The sequence below is a fragment of the Apteryx mantelli genome, chromosome 3 (assembly GCF_036417845.1).
Source record: "Apteryx mantelli isolate bAptMan1 chromosome 3, bAptMan1.hap1, whole genome shotgun sequence".
NCBI lineage: Eukaryota > Metazoa > Chordata > Aves > Apterygiformes > Apterygidae > Apteryx > Apteryx mantelli.
In genome coordinates this window covers 52,873,658-52,889,562 of record NC_089980.1, presented here as the reverse complement: position 1 = coordinate 52,889,562, position 15,905 = coordinate 52,873,658, and the positions used below count along the sequence as shown (strand labels likewise).

At 37.5% G+C, this 15,905-nt stretch overlaps 1 protein-coding gene across 1 annotated transcript in view; it reads left to right on the top strand.

Moving 5' to 3' along the window:
• Positions 1 to 15,905, top strand: part of RYR2 (ryanodine receptor 2) — a 352,195-nt gene that overhangs the window by 112,923 nt on the left and 223,367 nt on the right. The window contains exons 18-20 of the mRNA XM_067294572.1: positions 10,317 to 10,435; positions 10,868 to 11,001; positions 13,576 to 13,817. Of these exons, the coding sequence (XP_067150673.1) occupies positions 10,317 to 10,435; positions 10,868 to 11,001; positions 13,576 to 13,817 (495 nt within the window). The remainder of the gene's footprint in view (positions 1 to 10,316; positions 10,436 to 10,867; positions 11,002 to 13,575; positions 13,818 to 15,905) is intronic.

Sequence of the window (15,905 nt, the reverse complement as noted above, 5' to 3'; positions counted from 1 at the left end):
TAAACTTTGTTTTGCGCTTACCCTGACCTGTACTATACTTCTCACTGAAACAGCGATCCTGCGTTCTGGCTCCTTGGAAGCAATTCTGTTCTCAATAAACTTACTCTGACACCCCAATACACTGTATTTTTAATTTACCAGTGGATTAATTATTTTTATTTTTAAATATTGCAACTAAACCTCATAAAAAACAATTCGGACTGTATTGGGAAAGTATATTTTTTGAGCAGAGTAAGAAATAAGTAGTGTAAACACTGCACATTAGGTGAATTTACATAATATCTCAAGAATTTCTCCTGCTGATGTATGATTCCTATTGGTGTTGGCAGCTTGATCCTGTGTACACTTTGCCATTTAAAATATAATTGTTAACATGACTGTATTCTATAGCAGGGCTTAAAAGCGGCATATCTGGCTTACTGTATTTGGCATGTATTAGTTTAAAAAAATGGATTTCATTGTTTTTTAAAAGAATTCTTTTGTTTGTGCTTTTTTTTAACATTACTACTCTATTTTCTTTATATGCATTTCTGTGTGCATGCCACTTCTTTAGTTTGATTTTTGTAGAGAAATTGTAGACAAATCTTGATACACTAAAGAATCTCTGCTAGCGCATCTCAAAGTTAGTGAACAGATACATATGTTTCTGTAACTATGAGCATTAATCTCATGGCTGATATTAGAGTTCTCTTGCCCCATTTTACTGATAAAAATACTAACTGCTTCTTTTTTTCATTTTCTTTTATGTGATAATTTAATTACTGTTCTTTTCAACCTGAAAATGTGCCAAAATGATGCCATATAGGCATCTGAACAACAGACCATAATCAAACTTAGACACAGCAGCTAAGAAATGAGATTCAAATAGGGGTGATTAGTTCTGGACACTTAAGACTGATTTTTGACTCTTTTCCAAGCATGCTTTTCATGCTGATGATTACATCAAAGATCAGAAAGCAAGTAATCCTGTTAGAAAGAAATGTTACCACAGCCTGTTTTTTCCCCTCTTATGTTACACAAGATTAGTAAAAGTATTTATTGGACTCAAAAACATTCATAGTGTAAGGCCTCTATTCTAAATGTGATATTTAGCAATGAAATACTACTTAGAGTTCTACACATATAGTTACATGTACAACAATAACCAAGGAAAATATAGAATGGCATAGTAATACCTTTTAGTGTCTTGATTTGCCAGTTATGTGAATTGGAGGGTATGAAAATAAAGAAATAATCAAATTACTGAAATAAGAAAAACACTAACAGCTCCTTACAGGTATTATTTCTCACATTCACTAGACAGATGTGTTAAATAAGCAAAAGCACAAGGTCTAAATTAATCTGCTCCTAACCTGACAAGGCATCTGCCTTGAAAATTATTACCCCCCTTTTATTAAAAAAAAAAAAAGAGGAGAAAAATAGAAATATAGATAACATGTACCGCTTCTCCAATTTATATTATGCTCAGTGATGTCAATGTATAGAATATGGACACAGAAAAGGCAATATTGCTTTAAGACTTTTAAATTTTTTATATCCATCATTAGCATAATCTAGAAGGATATATTTCTTGTCATTATAAAAATCTCAAGTTGCACTAATATCAAACCGCACTAAATGTTCCTAAGAAATGTATTTGGAATATATCTTCTAGTGAAAGTTGATAAAATTCTATGTTTTAAGCAGATATTGGGTAAGAATAGTCCCATGGGGAAAAGAATAGTAAGCAACTGAAGACAGTTTTGCAATGCTTTTGTAATGTCTGTCAAACAGACAATCTCAGTTCCAATAGGTTCTATGTTTCGGCTTTTAATCTCACAATGTTAATATCTTTCTAAATTATAATTTTTATTTGTAATTTGATTCTTAAGAACATTTCAATATGAATATTTGTGCTGTCCTATGTAATTTATATTAATCCTCATGCTCAGAATCAGTCCAACCAATTTAATACAATCCATTGTATTAGATGTAATAATTGTAAAGCTAGATAGAGACTTTTCTTAAGCTGTCTCTTTTATTGCATGGCTCTCTGGCTACTGTAATTTGGATCTCTTGTTTGATATTCTTTGACCTTCTTGTTCTGGTTCATGTTTATCTTTTTACAGTGAATATATGTATCAAGGTGGATTGATTGAAAGGAAAAATGCTGATGCTTTCGGTAGCTTCAAATAATACCACCCAGTAAAGTACATATAGCTGATGTGATAGGTGCAAGGGGGTGCTGCGGAAAAATCTTCACATTTGTGTTTTATCTAACTTATGTAGGTTTACAGTAAAATTTAGTAATTTACAAATTCATTTTGTAAGAGTTAATTATTAAGAATAGCACACAGGTTTATCAAATCTACTATTTACTTCAGGAAGGGTGACACATTTGAACAATTTTCAGTGTGTAGAGATTGCTGTGTTTTTAATTTTTTCTGCCTTCTTTTCTATCTATCTATCATGTGTACCTTGATTTGTCATTATTATCATCACTATCATTTTCCCTCCCTCACATTTTCTCTCCTTCACTCACCCAGCTGGAGCCATTTTGGAGTTGCATTTATCAAGAAATGTTTTCTGGTTGCCACTGTTACATTTTTACATTATGTATAGTATTTGTTACTGTTTTATTGGTGGATGACCTCTTAAGAATCTTTCAGATCTTATTTTTTGTAATTAGGCTACAAGTTCAAGAAGCAGAAAAGTTTGTAGGCAGACCAATGGGCAGGATAATTACGGCAGCGGTGAGAGCAATGCAGTAACCACCTTTCAAGTGACATTATCTGTAGTTTATTCCCATCATCTTGTTCTTGTAGTGTTGTGTATTTTTTCATGAGCCGGGAAGCAGCATAATCATCTGCCTTTCAGTAATAATTTTTCATTGATTACAGGGTTGTTCTTAAGAATTACAGTTTTCTTCCTTATCCTGTTCTTCCTCCTCCTAAATTATACTTCTGCTGTAGACAGATGTATCCTTGGAGTAATCGACATCTTAACGCAGGAATGCCGGGAGGGGAAGGTGTCCCCTGTTGCAGAAATTTCTTGGTTTATATTGGATTAGTAGGCATTTGGAAAGAAACGTCACAGGCATAACATAGTTGTTCTCATCAGCCTTTTACTGTGACATTCGTACGTTAGAAATATCCTCCCATTGCTGAATGCCCTGATTAATACTTTGGGACGTCTCTGTCACAGATCGTCATTTAGCATAGGCTGTTAAATCTGTTACCTCAGTATTCTTCAATGAGAACAGATCTGTCCAATACCAAAGAGGCAGCTGGTATGTTTATGTTTCCCTCAGCTTTGTCATGAAACATTCACATGCATTTTGCTTACTTTTCATAAATCTGTCCCTGAGATGAATTAACTGGAGCATGGGCAAATACTGTCAATGTCAGCGGTAGCAGCGCTCTCCCTCTCGGAGCCTGGGTGAACTGTCACAGCATTCACCAGCTATTGGCAAGATCCGCAGTGGGGTGATTGCTAAGAGCAGCTGCATGTTGGTGCTTCTCCTCTTAGATTTTTTTTTTCTGTAATCTCCTGGGGCAAGTGGATAGCTGCTTGTTGAGTACAGAAGTCTGTTGTTCTTCTCTTGGGGGGGAGGGCTGGTATAGCTATTCTGAGGCGTTTGCCCATGCAAGCCTGTCCAGTCAGCAATGGACTTCTGTGAATTTCAATATGAAATACAGTAAGTGGAGGACTTCCAATGAAAGCTAATAAAGATATTTAATATTAGATTAGATACTAAAATCACTTCTGTAGCTTTGGCCTTCTAACACCAGTTTTTATTAAAAACAAACAAACAAAAAAACAAAACAAAAAACCCCACCCAACCTGACTTATTAAAATCTATGTCAGGGATTTCTCTCTAAATTCTATATCAACTGCAAAAAAATCTTTTTAGAGTGAGGGTTCCATACCTTGAGCAAGACCTTTAGGGAGAGTCATCCTTAAATTAAAACTCCCTGTGGCCTAGGGATTTGACTTCTGCCTTCATGATTTTAGTCTTGATTACACTCATAATCTGCATAGATAGTAAGAAGTGGGATATGTACATTCACCTCTCTCATTCAGTTTTTGCTTTCCTTCTCATCTAGCCTGTGCCCAAATTCAGTTCTGCTGAGCCTGGAATTGTGGCAGGAGCCACTTCCTGGATGAATTCTGCAAATGTTGCTATTCCTAAGACACAGGATTCCTCATGTACCTGGATGATTTCCAGGAAAGGGAAAGTGATATTCTGTGACTAAAGTTTTCTGTTTGGAAAAGCTAATTTTCTTCAGCAGAATTAGTGCTGGTATTGTATTAATGTACAAAATGGTGCCATTCACACCAGTGCTCGTATCACAGAATCACAGAATCACAGAATGGTTGAGGTTGGAAGGGACCTCTGGAGATCATCTAGTCCAACCCCCCTGCTCAAGCAGGGTCACCTAGAGCACGTTGCACAGGATTGCGTCCAGGCGTGTTTTGAATATCTCCACAGAAGGAGACTCCACAACCTCTCTGGGCAACCTGTTCCAGTGCTCTGTCACCCTCAACAGTGAAGAAGTATTTCCTCATGTTCAGATGGAAGTGTCTGTGTTTCAGTTTGTGCCTGTTGCCTTGCGTCCTGTCGCTGGGCATCACTGAAGAGTCTGGCTCCATCCTCTTGACACCCTCCCTTCAGATACTTGTACACATTGATAAGATCTCCTCTCAGCCTTCTCTTCTCCAGGCTAAACAGGCCCAGCTCTCTCAGTCTTTCCTCATAGGAGAGATGCTCCAGTCCCCTAACCATCTTTGTAGCCCTTCGCTGCACTTGCTCCAGTAGTGCCACATCCCTCTTGTACTGGGGAGCCCAGAACTGGACGCAGTACTCCAGATGTGGCCTCACCAGGGCTGAGTAGAGGGGGAGAATCACCTCCCTCCACCTGCTGGCAGCACTCTTCCTGATGCAGCCCAGGATACCATTGGCTTTCTTGGCCACAAGGGCACATTGCTGCCTCATGCTTAACTTGGTGTCCACCAGCACTCCCAGGTCCTTCTCTGCAGAGCTGCTTTCCAGCAGGTCAACCCCCAACCTGTACTGGTGCATGGGGTTATTCCTCCCTAGGTGCAGGACCCTGCACTTGCCTTTGTTGAACTTCATGAGGTTCCTCTCCGCCCACCTCTCCAGCCTGTCCAGGTCTCTCTGAATGGCAGCACAGCCCTCTGGTGTATCCGCCACTCCTCCCAGTTTTGTATCGTCAGCAAACTTGCTGAGGGTGTACTCTGTGTTTTCATCCAGGTCACTGATGAAGAAGTTGAACAAGACTGGACCCAGTACAGACCCCTGGGGGACATCGCTAGCTACAGGCCTCCAACTAGACTCTGCGCCACTGATCGCAACTCTCTGAGCTCTGCCATTCAGCCACTTCTCAATCCACCTCACTGTCCACTCATCTAACCCACACTTCCTGAGCTTGTCTCTGAGGATGTTATGGGAGACAGTGTCGAAAACCTTGCTGAAGTCAAGGTAGACAACATTCACTGCTCTCCCCTCATCTACCCAGCCAGTCATTCCATCAGAGAAGGCTATCAGGTTGGTTAGGCATGATTTGCCCTTGGTGAAGCCATGCTGACTACTCCTGATCACCTTCTTTTCCTCCACATGCTTGGAGATGGCCTCCAGGATGAGCTGCTCCATCACCTTTCCAGGGATGCAGGTGAGGCTGCCTGGCCTGTAGTTCCCTGGGTCCTCCTTCTTGCCCTTTTTGAAGACTGGGGTGACATTGGCTTTCTTCCAGTCCTCAGGCACCTCTCCTGTTCTCCATGACCTTTCAAAGATGATGGAGAGTGCCTTAGCAATGACATCTGCCAGCTCCCTCAGCACTCGTGGGTGCATCCCATCAGGGCCCATGGATTTGTGGGTGTCAGGTTTGCTTAAATGATCTCTAACCCACTCCTCCTCCACCAAGGGAAAGTCTTCCTTTCTCCAGACTTTCTCTCTTGCCTCCAGGGTCTGGGGTTCCTGAGGGCTGGCCTGAGCAGTAAAGACTGAAGCAAAGAAGGCATTCAGTAACTCTGCCTTCTCTGCATCCTTCGTCACCAGGGCACCCACCCCATTCAGCAGCAGGCCCACATTTTCCCTAGTCTTCCTCTTGCTACTGATGTATTTGAAGAAGCCCTTCTTGCTGTCCTTGACATCTCTCGCCAGATTTAATTCCAAACGGGCCTTAGCCTTCCTCGTCGCATCCCTGCATACTCTGACAATGTTCCTATAATCCTCCCAAGTGACCTGTCTCCCTTTCCACTTTCTGTATACTTCCTTCTTCTGGTTGAGTTTTGCCAGGAGCTCCTTGCTCATCCATGCAGGTCTCCTGCCTCCTTTGCTTGACTTCCTACTCATAGGGACGCACCGCTCTTGAGCCTGGAGGAAGTGATGTTTGAATATTAACCAGCTCTCTTGAATGCCCCTTCCTTCTAGGGCCCTAACCCATGGGATTCCTCCAAGTAGGTCCCTGAAGAGGCCAAAGTTTGCTCTCCTGAAGTCCAGGGTTGCAATCCTACTTGGTGCCCTGCTGCCTCCTCGCAGGATCCTGAACTCCACCATCTCATGGTCACTGCAGCCAAGGCAGCCCCCGACCTTCACATCTTCCACCAGTCCTTCTTTGTTTGTTAGTACGAGGTCCAGCAGCACACCTCTCCTTGTTGGCTCCTCCACCACCTGTGTCAAGAAGTTTTATGATACATCCAGCAATTTATCTGTAGCTCATAATGTTATCTAATCAAGCTAGGAATTTGGGTTACTACGTTTAACATTTACTCTACTCCTAATCAGTGTGCAATAATTCTGAGCTATATTTTCAGCTCAGAAAAGCTGTCCCTCCTGTCTACACCTGAAACATTTCCCTGTGACGACTGTTCTTATCCCTCAATCTTGTAGCTCTCTTGCTTCTATAATATATTTTACAGAATTTTCTTTCCTGCTTTGGCTGCTGTACTGTGGCCCTAGGGTGGAAGCTCTGTTTTCCTTCAGCCCACATATGCTTATGCTGTGAACCCTTGAACTGCTCAGGATGCGAGGCAGCAGGAACATAGGAGGCTAAGGCTGTACCGATACTTGTGTTCTCAATTTGTGTTAGAGAGTCCAGTTAGAGATTTGCTGATTATCCTGTCACTGTAGCTAGTATATTAGGTGTAGAGATCCTATCTGAATAGACGTCGTAGCAAAAAGTTCATGTTTATATTATTGTTAGGGTAACCTGCTCTGCACGTGCCTCAGTCTTTTTGCTTTCACTTCAGTCACAGGGAGTTTAAAAGCAAACAGGCATTTAAAAATTGGCAAAATCACAGCCTAGATCTCTCCTCAGCTATAGTCTGTCTTTGGTTTGAGAGCACTGATCTACGGAGGATGTTCTCACAATTATGCGGTTGCAAGGGATTTGACTGTAACTTTCTTAATTTTAATGTATTTTCCCAGTTGTTCACAGTGAAATTATTTTCTAAGAAACTTAATTTTACTTCCGGAACTTTCAGGGTTAGGATTTTTTGACGTAATTCATAACTTTGGGCTAAACTTTTGGAGGTTCGATATGAAATTCCTTACAATAGCTTAAAAATTGTGGTACACAGTTCCTATTAATTTTTTAAAATTTGTCTGAAAGATTTGAAAATTAGAACCTAAATGTTTATGTTTATGATATTATGGTAAGGTATGAGATGAATGCTATAAACTGCCGAGTAATCTAATGATGCAGTCTTACTGCATAATGAAGCTCATGACATACTGCAAAAATTTTGAGGTGCTAGTATTTGCAATGCTCGTTGTCCTGAATTTTCTTCTGGAGAAAATTCTTCTGAAGGCCACTTCAGCTCTTTCACCATATATTCTGGTAATGTAACTTCCATGTTGTCTGCAAAGCTGATTTTATACCTAAGAGTTTTCCTGGTTTTGAGGGAGTCAGTTATGCAAGGTGCTAATTGCTCTGGGCTTTATCTTGACAGGTAAAATATGTTTAGTTTTTAGTATGTAAATAGTCTTTTGTAATTTAAGTGAGCTGCTTGCCTGCCAAGTTTTAAGCTTTGTGTGCTGGACTGGAGTGAGGATATTCACTGTTTTGATTTGCAGTGATAGGTCTAGAGTGGGGAGAAATATTGCATTGTATTACACCTTCTAAGTAAGAATAATGACTGCATATATTCACCTAAAGTAATTGGTTGATTTTCTAAGGTGCAGTGTTTGTGAGGAAGAAACAGTAAGATCTGTTAGTCCAAGCCAAATTAAATTCATCTTCAATATCAGAGTTGTGTTAGTTACATCCTACAGGTATTTTCTTGAATGTGTTACAATAAAGATTTGATGCCATAAACTACTGTCAGTAAAAATACTAATCTTCACTTTTTTCATATCCTTGAATTAAAGAGGTTGTGAAAACAGAATAAAGGTGTTAAATATATAAACAACAGCTGTAGGAGTTAAGTGTACAAATTAGATTGGAAATTGATTTGGGAAATAGAAGCTAGTACAGAAAAGTACAGCCCCTATTTATTCTTTCCTGATCACAGCTGAAGCAAAAGTAAGAAAATGAAGATTTGTTCAAATAACAACGTGTCTGAGAGTTGGCCATGTTAGAACTGAGATATCACAGGAGAAGCTGAGTGAAAAATGCAATGTCAGTGCTTCAGCTGTCTCTTCAGTGCATAAATAAAGATTAGTTTAGTCTGTCTCTGTCTGGAAAAAATATTCCAGATGGGATTAACTAGTCCTACTAAAATTTTAAAGGCATTAAACCATATGGAACAAAAATTAGAACAGGGCAAGTTGGTAATCTAATATCCTCCAAATGAATATTTTAGGAAACAGGTGACATCAATTTTTGAGTAAAAGACATACTATTTTTAAGGTCGTGCATTTTTATTCAATAGTATGAAATTAGAGAAGTCATTGTGCTGACCTGAAAATATATGCTTCCTTTCATCTGTCAATCATTAAGAAAGGATTTTCACCCATCTTTATCATAAACTCTGTGTATCATACTGTGCAAGGCTTGTTCATGATGTCTGTATTATATTCAAACACTTTCTGCTTGACTGCCTTGAGCAACTCCAATGAAATTGAAACAGGTCCAGCTATTTAATATAGACAAATCTAAAAGTGGATCATGCAAAACCAGATTGTACGGTCATATGCATTTTTCTGAAATGCAGAGAATTTGCCCTTGAAAGAAAATGTGTTTGATACAGATGCTACAGTAACTGAAGTAGTTGCTATGAAAGCTGGGTCTAATAGATAATGTTCATTTAGTCTTTGATGTTTAAGTCTTCAAAGTTTTTTTTCCCTGTTCCAGTAAAAGAGAGCGTGGCACAGAGCAGAAGACTCATGCTGTTGATCTTGCATTGCAAGGGTTAAGTTGAATGTTTGGCACCATGGCTTGAATACGGGGATGAGGACAGAATGATATGAGGAGTACAATGTGAATAGGAATTGCATATCTCTAGGTTTAAGACTGCTTCTCAGCTTTCCCTCAGTGCTCTGACTTCTCTCACTGTGGCAACAACAGTAGCAACTAATAGTAATGAACTGCATGTTTGATGCTTGTCTTGCTCCTTAAGAAAGTGGTGACTTGATCCAGTACACATGGGAGCCCATATTAATGTCCCATTGCAAGGAACAATTTTAAGTCTGATGATTCTTAATGGCAATGACTGCTGCTTTTTGGGGATTGTAATTGCATTTAATTGGGATGCCACAGGTGATTTAGTGGTTCTTTCTTGCACATCTTGGCTTCATGCTGGTTTCTATTTGTTTGCTCTTTTAACAACATGACTGTTGGCTGTCAGCATAGCTGTTGTATACACAAAGAAAATGATCCATGGTGTGCAGTAGACTGGGAATTTACCTCTGCCCTCTAATTCAGAGGTATATGATTCCATTAGTGGATCATACAGTATCCTGTGGGGAGACAGAAAACTGTAAATATGAAAAGACTTTTTTATGTGTGTAATACATACATGGTGTGTAGTCTTAGCCTTTTGGAGCCCTTGTGACTTCTCCCGAAGATTTTAACAGGACCAATATTTTACCTGGTTTATTTTAGTTTGTGAGCATTGATCATCACATATTTATCAATGAAATTTCAAGGTAATTTATGTTTTTTCTCTCATATTTTCTGATTTTTACTACATGGACTTATTTTGGGAAGTCTAGCAGTACAACATCCATACAACAATTTTTTTTTTATAGTATACAATGATTTTTGAAACTTATTGTGTGTTGCAGGGCAATCTATTAGGAAGTATCATGTGCAGTTATGATTTTATATATGCCATGAATAACACTTTTTTTTTTTTCTTCTCACCCCTCCCAGGAATTCTAGAGGTTTTACACTGTGTATTGGTGGAAAGCCCAGAAGCTCTAAACATTATTAAGGAAGGACACATTAAATCAATTATCTGTCTTTTGGACAAACATGGAAGAAACCATAAGGTGCGCAAAGAAGAGACAAACTATGTTTAAGCGAACATTCATGAACAAAGAAAGCAGGTTGTTCTGTGTACAACTTAGATTCCAAATACTTTAATAGTGTATTGATAATTAGGAACAAAACTTTTCTTAAAAGGAGTATGGGCAGGCTGAAGAAGCAAAGGAGATATTACCTTCTTATTGATGATAGCATTGATACTCATTAAAATTGAAGGGAAGCAGGGAGAGTATGTTTTAATTTTGTTAGGAGAATTTCAGAGTTGTTGCAAAATAAAATTACTATGTAGGATGAATTTCATAGCCATAGAGAGCCCTTACATGTATTCCAGTAAAAAAGATATATAGTATTATTTTGCCTGAAGTGGTTCATATTGATTATTAACTCTTAGCAAGAAAAATATTTAGGATGAAACAAATCTTTTCTTTTTTTTCCAGGTTTTGGATGTCTTGTGCTCTCTCTGCGTATGTCATAGAGTAGCTGTGCGGTCTAATCAACATCTAATCTGTGACAATCTCCTGCCAGGAAGAGATCTGCTTTTACAGACACGTCTTGTCAACCATGTGAGCAGGTAAAAAACAAAAAATGATCTATATCTATGAACAAAGCAGGGTAAAACTTGTGATTAAAAAAAAAAATCACAGTCACTACAGAAAACCTGTTTAATTTCCAAAACTTTCTTTAAGATATTTTATTCTTATTAGGATTTTAAATGCTATGTGCAATATTCTTATTCATTAGGATAAATAAAAGGATAAATCATAGCCCGCTGCTGCAAGCTAAAGCAGGTCTAAACTGCTTTAAGTCAGAAATTCTAGAATCTTTTCTAAAGTGTACTCCACTGTCTTGATCTAGCTGTTCTGTCAAAGTATCATCAGCCAGTGGTTTGTGATTGCCTTATTCCTACAATGTTGGTGATCTTGTGAGCACTTACTTTATCAAGAGTTTGAATTAATGCTGAGTCGGAAGAATCTGACTTTAAGTGAAGATTCATGGGATCTTCCTCTGCCTCCAACTTCTGTCTGTTTAAAAAAGCCTCAGTCACTGAGTGAGAAGGAAAATTAAAACACAGAAATAGTAATGTTAATTCAGAGTGCAAAGGATTTTATTAGATGCTGAAAAGCATAAAAATTCTGCAAACGTATCATATAAGAAGGCCTTTTCAGGTTAAAAGAAATCCAAATCCAAAGGTGAAATGAGCTTGACAATTTTATATCTAATACATTCATTCATACATTTCATACCCACCTGTGAAACCCTCCAACCCCCACATAATACATGCCAAAATATATATGATACATGGAAAGATTGTGAAAGTAATAGCAATAATTCCATATCGACAATAAATTTGAACAATTGGTAAATGAAAATCACTAATGAAAAGCTCTATTAAAAAGGCAAGAGAGGAAATTAAAACATACGGGGACTGATTGAACTTGTGTCATGGCTTTGGATCTTCTACAGGGAAGGTAAAACTGTCTTTCCCAAGTATGGCTGCAGAAAAGGCACATGTAGTTAATACATATTTCTACTCTGCATTAGAAAGATGTGAATGAAAACACTCATGTTCTTGTAGTGATAAGGGAAAAGGTTATTTCTTCAACAGCCAGAGAGACCAATTAAACATTGAAAATGTTTTGTGATAAAATGAGCCTTGGATAGCTTGCACCAAAAATAATTAGCAAAGGAACTCTCTAAGACTGATGTTTAATGTACTTTTCCAGGGGACTGGAAAATTATAATCACAAACATATATTTAAAAGGGGTAGATTGGATTATTAAGTTGATTAGGTTGTAGAGTCTGGAAAAGTCATGATATACCTGATACTGTGCTCAGTGATAGAAGATATGATTGTTGGTAACAAATAATTTACAAACGATATGATGTTTCTGGAAGACAGCTTTTGTCAAACAGTTTTTGTTTGTATTTTTAAGGAGATTAAATGCTTAATTTGTAGCAAAGTGAACAGTATCTATACTCAAAATTTTGGCATAAAAACACCTCATATACTTCTAGAAAGAAAGTGTATTAGTCTTATGTGATAAAACAAGTTATTCTATAAGCAATTGAATCAGTGAAGTCTGGTTTTATACTAACTTGTGTTCTATAGCCCCTATCAACCCTTCTTTCCCCCCAGCATTCCCTTCACAGGAATGCACAGTATGTGCTGGGGCTGGCTTGGAGGTACCTTTGTGTTGATTAGGCATCTTGTACATAGAAAGAAAATATTTATAGCACAGAAGTTATAACACAGTCCAGTAGATGGAAGTGAAAACTAGATAAATTAAGCCTAGAAGTCTGACTGATTTTTCACAATATGGATAATCAACCGTTGAGAAATATACCTTGCACTGATATTGGATACTTTCCTCTAAGGCTTTAAGTCAAAACTGGATGGCTTTCTTAATACATAGCTGAAACAGAAATAAATCTGGAGACAAATTTTGTTAGTGAGATTCTAGATGCAGTATTACCCCAAAAATCAGATTAGAAGAGCAGTCTTTTTCTCTCTTTTTTTCCCTCCTGACCTTTAAATGTATGACTGTGGTTTGCTATTTAGGTATATGTTGAGTAATCACAGTAATATTTTTGTCTTTCAAGTATGCTTGTGAAGTGCTTTGAAACCATCATCAGCAGGAACTTTTAATTGATATTAAAGATTGGTATAACCTTTGCAAATAACTGAATTTTACAGAACGTAGAACAAGGAAGGAGGAGGGACAAAAGAATTTTGAAATAGGTTGACACTTTTGTGTCTTTGTAAATGTTATTCTCTTGATAATTGGTGTTATGTAACACAGGTTGCTATTAAACCTGCAGTATGTATTTACCAACATTTCTGTTGGCAATGGGTGAATGGCTGTCATTTTTGTTTGTAGAATTTAACAATTTTTTGTTTAAACAAATAAAATATTAATACTGTTATCTGAGTAAGGATACCGTTTCAGTTACTTTTGCTTGAACTGTATGGGGCATTTTTCACCGAACCTAAAAAATAAAAATAAAAAAAGAAAGAAACCTGAATTTTAATTCTACTGTTCTAATCAGACAAAACAAGCAAATTTGAGCAAAATGAAGAAGCTTGCAGTAGTGCATATTCTTCAGGTGAGTTTTTAATATCCACTTATATTCTTTCTGTTCAAGCATGCGACCCAACATCTTCTTGGGGATTAGTGAAGGCTCTGCCCAATACAGAAAATGGTACTATGAACTTATGGTGGACCATCTGGAGCCCTTTGTGACTGCAGAATCAACTCATCTTCGAGTGGGCTGGGCATCAACAGAGGGCTACTCACCATATCCTGGTGGAGGAGCAGAATGGGGAGGAAACGGTGTTGGTGATGATTTGTATTCTTATGGCTTTGATGGTCTGCATCTGTGGTCAGGTATGGTACCTTTTTTTCTTTTTTTTCCTCTTCCATACAAGGATGTACATTTGGAATTCCAGTGAGTTTGTGGTTTCAGCAGCAGCAAAGTGAATCAGAAGTTTCAGCTGACACTAGGAATAACATCCGGAAACAGCATCCCGTATCAGGATATATTTTAAGTTGACAATGCACGTTTAAAAAATTTGTTATATACAAAGTAATACAGATAGCATAATAATTTATGTTTCAGCCTGGGGCTGTTTTTTTTTTTTTTCATAGTAACTCTAAAGCTTTGCTTTAAAACTTCAAAGGTGCAGAAAATGAAGCCTGACAAACAGTAGTTTGGATTTCTAATTGATGTGTGATACTGTTAGAACAGCCTGAGAGATTTAAGTCATAGGACTTTTTTACAGGTTTTTAATATTCTTTTTTAGTTTAAAAGTTTAAAAATACTTTAGAGGTGATGAAGACTTTTAAGTATGCTTTTTTGTCATACACTTTAAAACAAAATTTTTTTGTAATGTCAATATTTTATTTACATACATTAAGACTGACCATTTGTTTCATAACTTGCATAATCATATTCCTGGCTTGCATATGGTGTGTTTGGTCAGGTATTCATCTTTAGAATGTCACTGGCCAAGCTTCGATCTGATTTTTAATAGTATTTTCTGTATGCAAATACAGGTGGTAAGGGAAGCTGGACTTAGTGCCTGAATTATTCAGATTTACTGTTGATTCCGCAAATCTTGTTCTACCTTCAAACTGGGTTAGTTGAGCAAAATCAAAATAATAAGAAAGAGAACTTGTTCTCTTTTTCATAATCTTTTTTACGTAAGTGACAAGATTCCTAAACATTATTTGGATTGGCTAGTCCTCCATATGGAGAGTCCTAAACTCAGAGGCAAACTTCTTGAAAATGCCAAGTTCTTCTGCAGTCAGATCTTGTTGACAAAAATTTTTCTGCTTTTGTTTTGAGAGTTCAACAGTAGAACTAACTGGAAACTGTGTTAGGATCCCCAGATTGGCAATTCATGCCACTATAAAGATATGAGCAACTTTTCTGAAGCTCATTAGTAGATATGAGAGACATTTCAGATGTACATATGATTGACAGTCTTTGACATTTTGAGGCACTGAGGCCTCAAAACACTTGGAACAGAAAAGTGTTTTACATTTCTGAAGACTTTCCCAATCACAATACCAAAAGATTGTATTATTAAGTAATAATAGATCTGCTAGACTGGCATCTTAGGATGCTGTTTTGCCTCTCATGTACAGTGAGATTTACTTTAGAACAATGATGCAAAATTAATGGTGTCAGTAAAAATGTCATAATTGTGCTTGTCAGGTAAAAAAAAATTGTGCTTGTCAGGTAAAATGTTTTACCTGACAAGGTACCAGAGGTACCTGAAAAGGACCAGAAAATAATAAGCCAACCCAAATAACTCTTATAATTAGGGTCACTTTTAGGGAGGAAACAGAAGATTACTTAAAATGATATTTCTTCCTAACAGGAACCTTTTGTATGCAGATGTGTCACAGAATAATAAATTAACAATTGTTTAGGGCTCTCAAGTCAGTAATCCAGCACAGGCAAAAAAGTCAGACCACCTTTATATTTCCAGTTTTTGTATATTAATCCTCTATTGTGGATGTGGCTTGTAAATTTGAAGATTTCTGTTTTCATTGACATTCTCTGTGATCAATGAAACACATTCATCTCAAACTTGGAATTACTTTAAGTAGTTGAGTGTTGAAAATCACATCCTTTCTTCCCTGCAATTGCAGGATGCATCTTGGAAAGTCTCTAAAATGACATTTTGAAAATAATCTTCTGAGCATAAAGTATTTATTGCATTAACTAATAGCAACAACGAGCTCCTTTTCTGAAACAGATATTTGCTAGAACTGCATTTAATTTACAATTGTTTCTTCAGTCATGCAATTATTTCTCTGATTTGGAGAAGTGAAACTCACTGATTTTTAAAGCCTAAGGCCAGAAAAGACACTTAGATCATTTGGTCTCACTATGGTACATCCCAAGCTGTTACTTATTTCTATTGAAAGTCAGCCCCACATAGAGCCCAGTAGTCTGTATTTAGC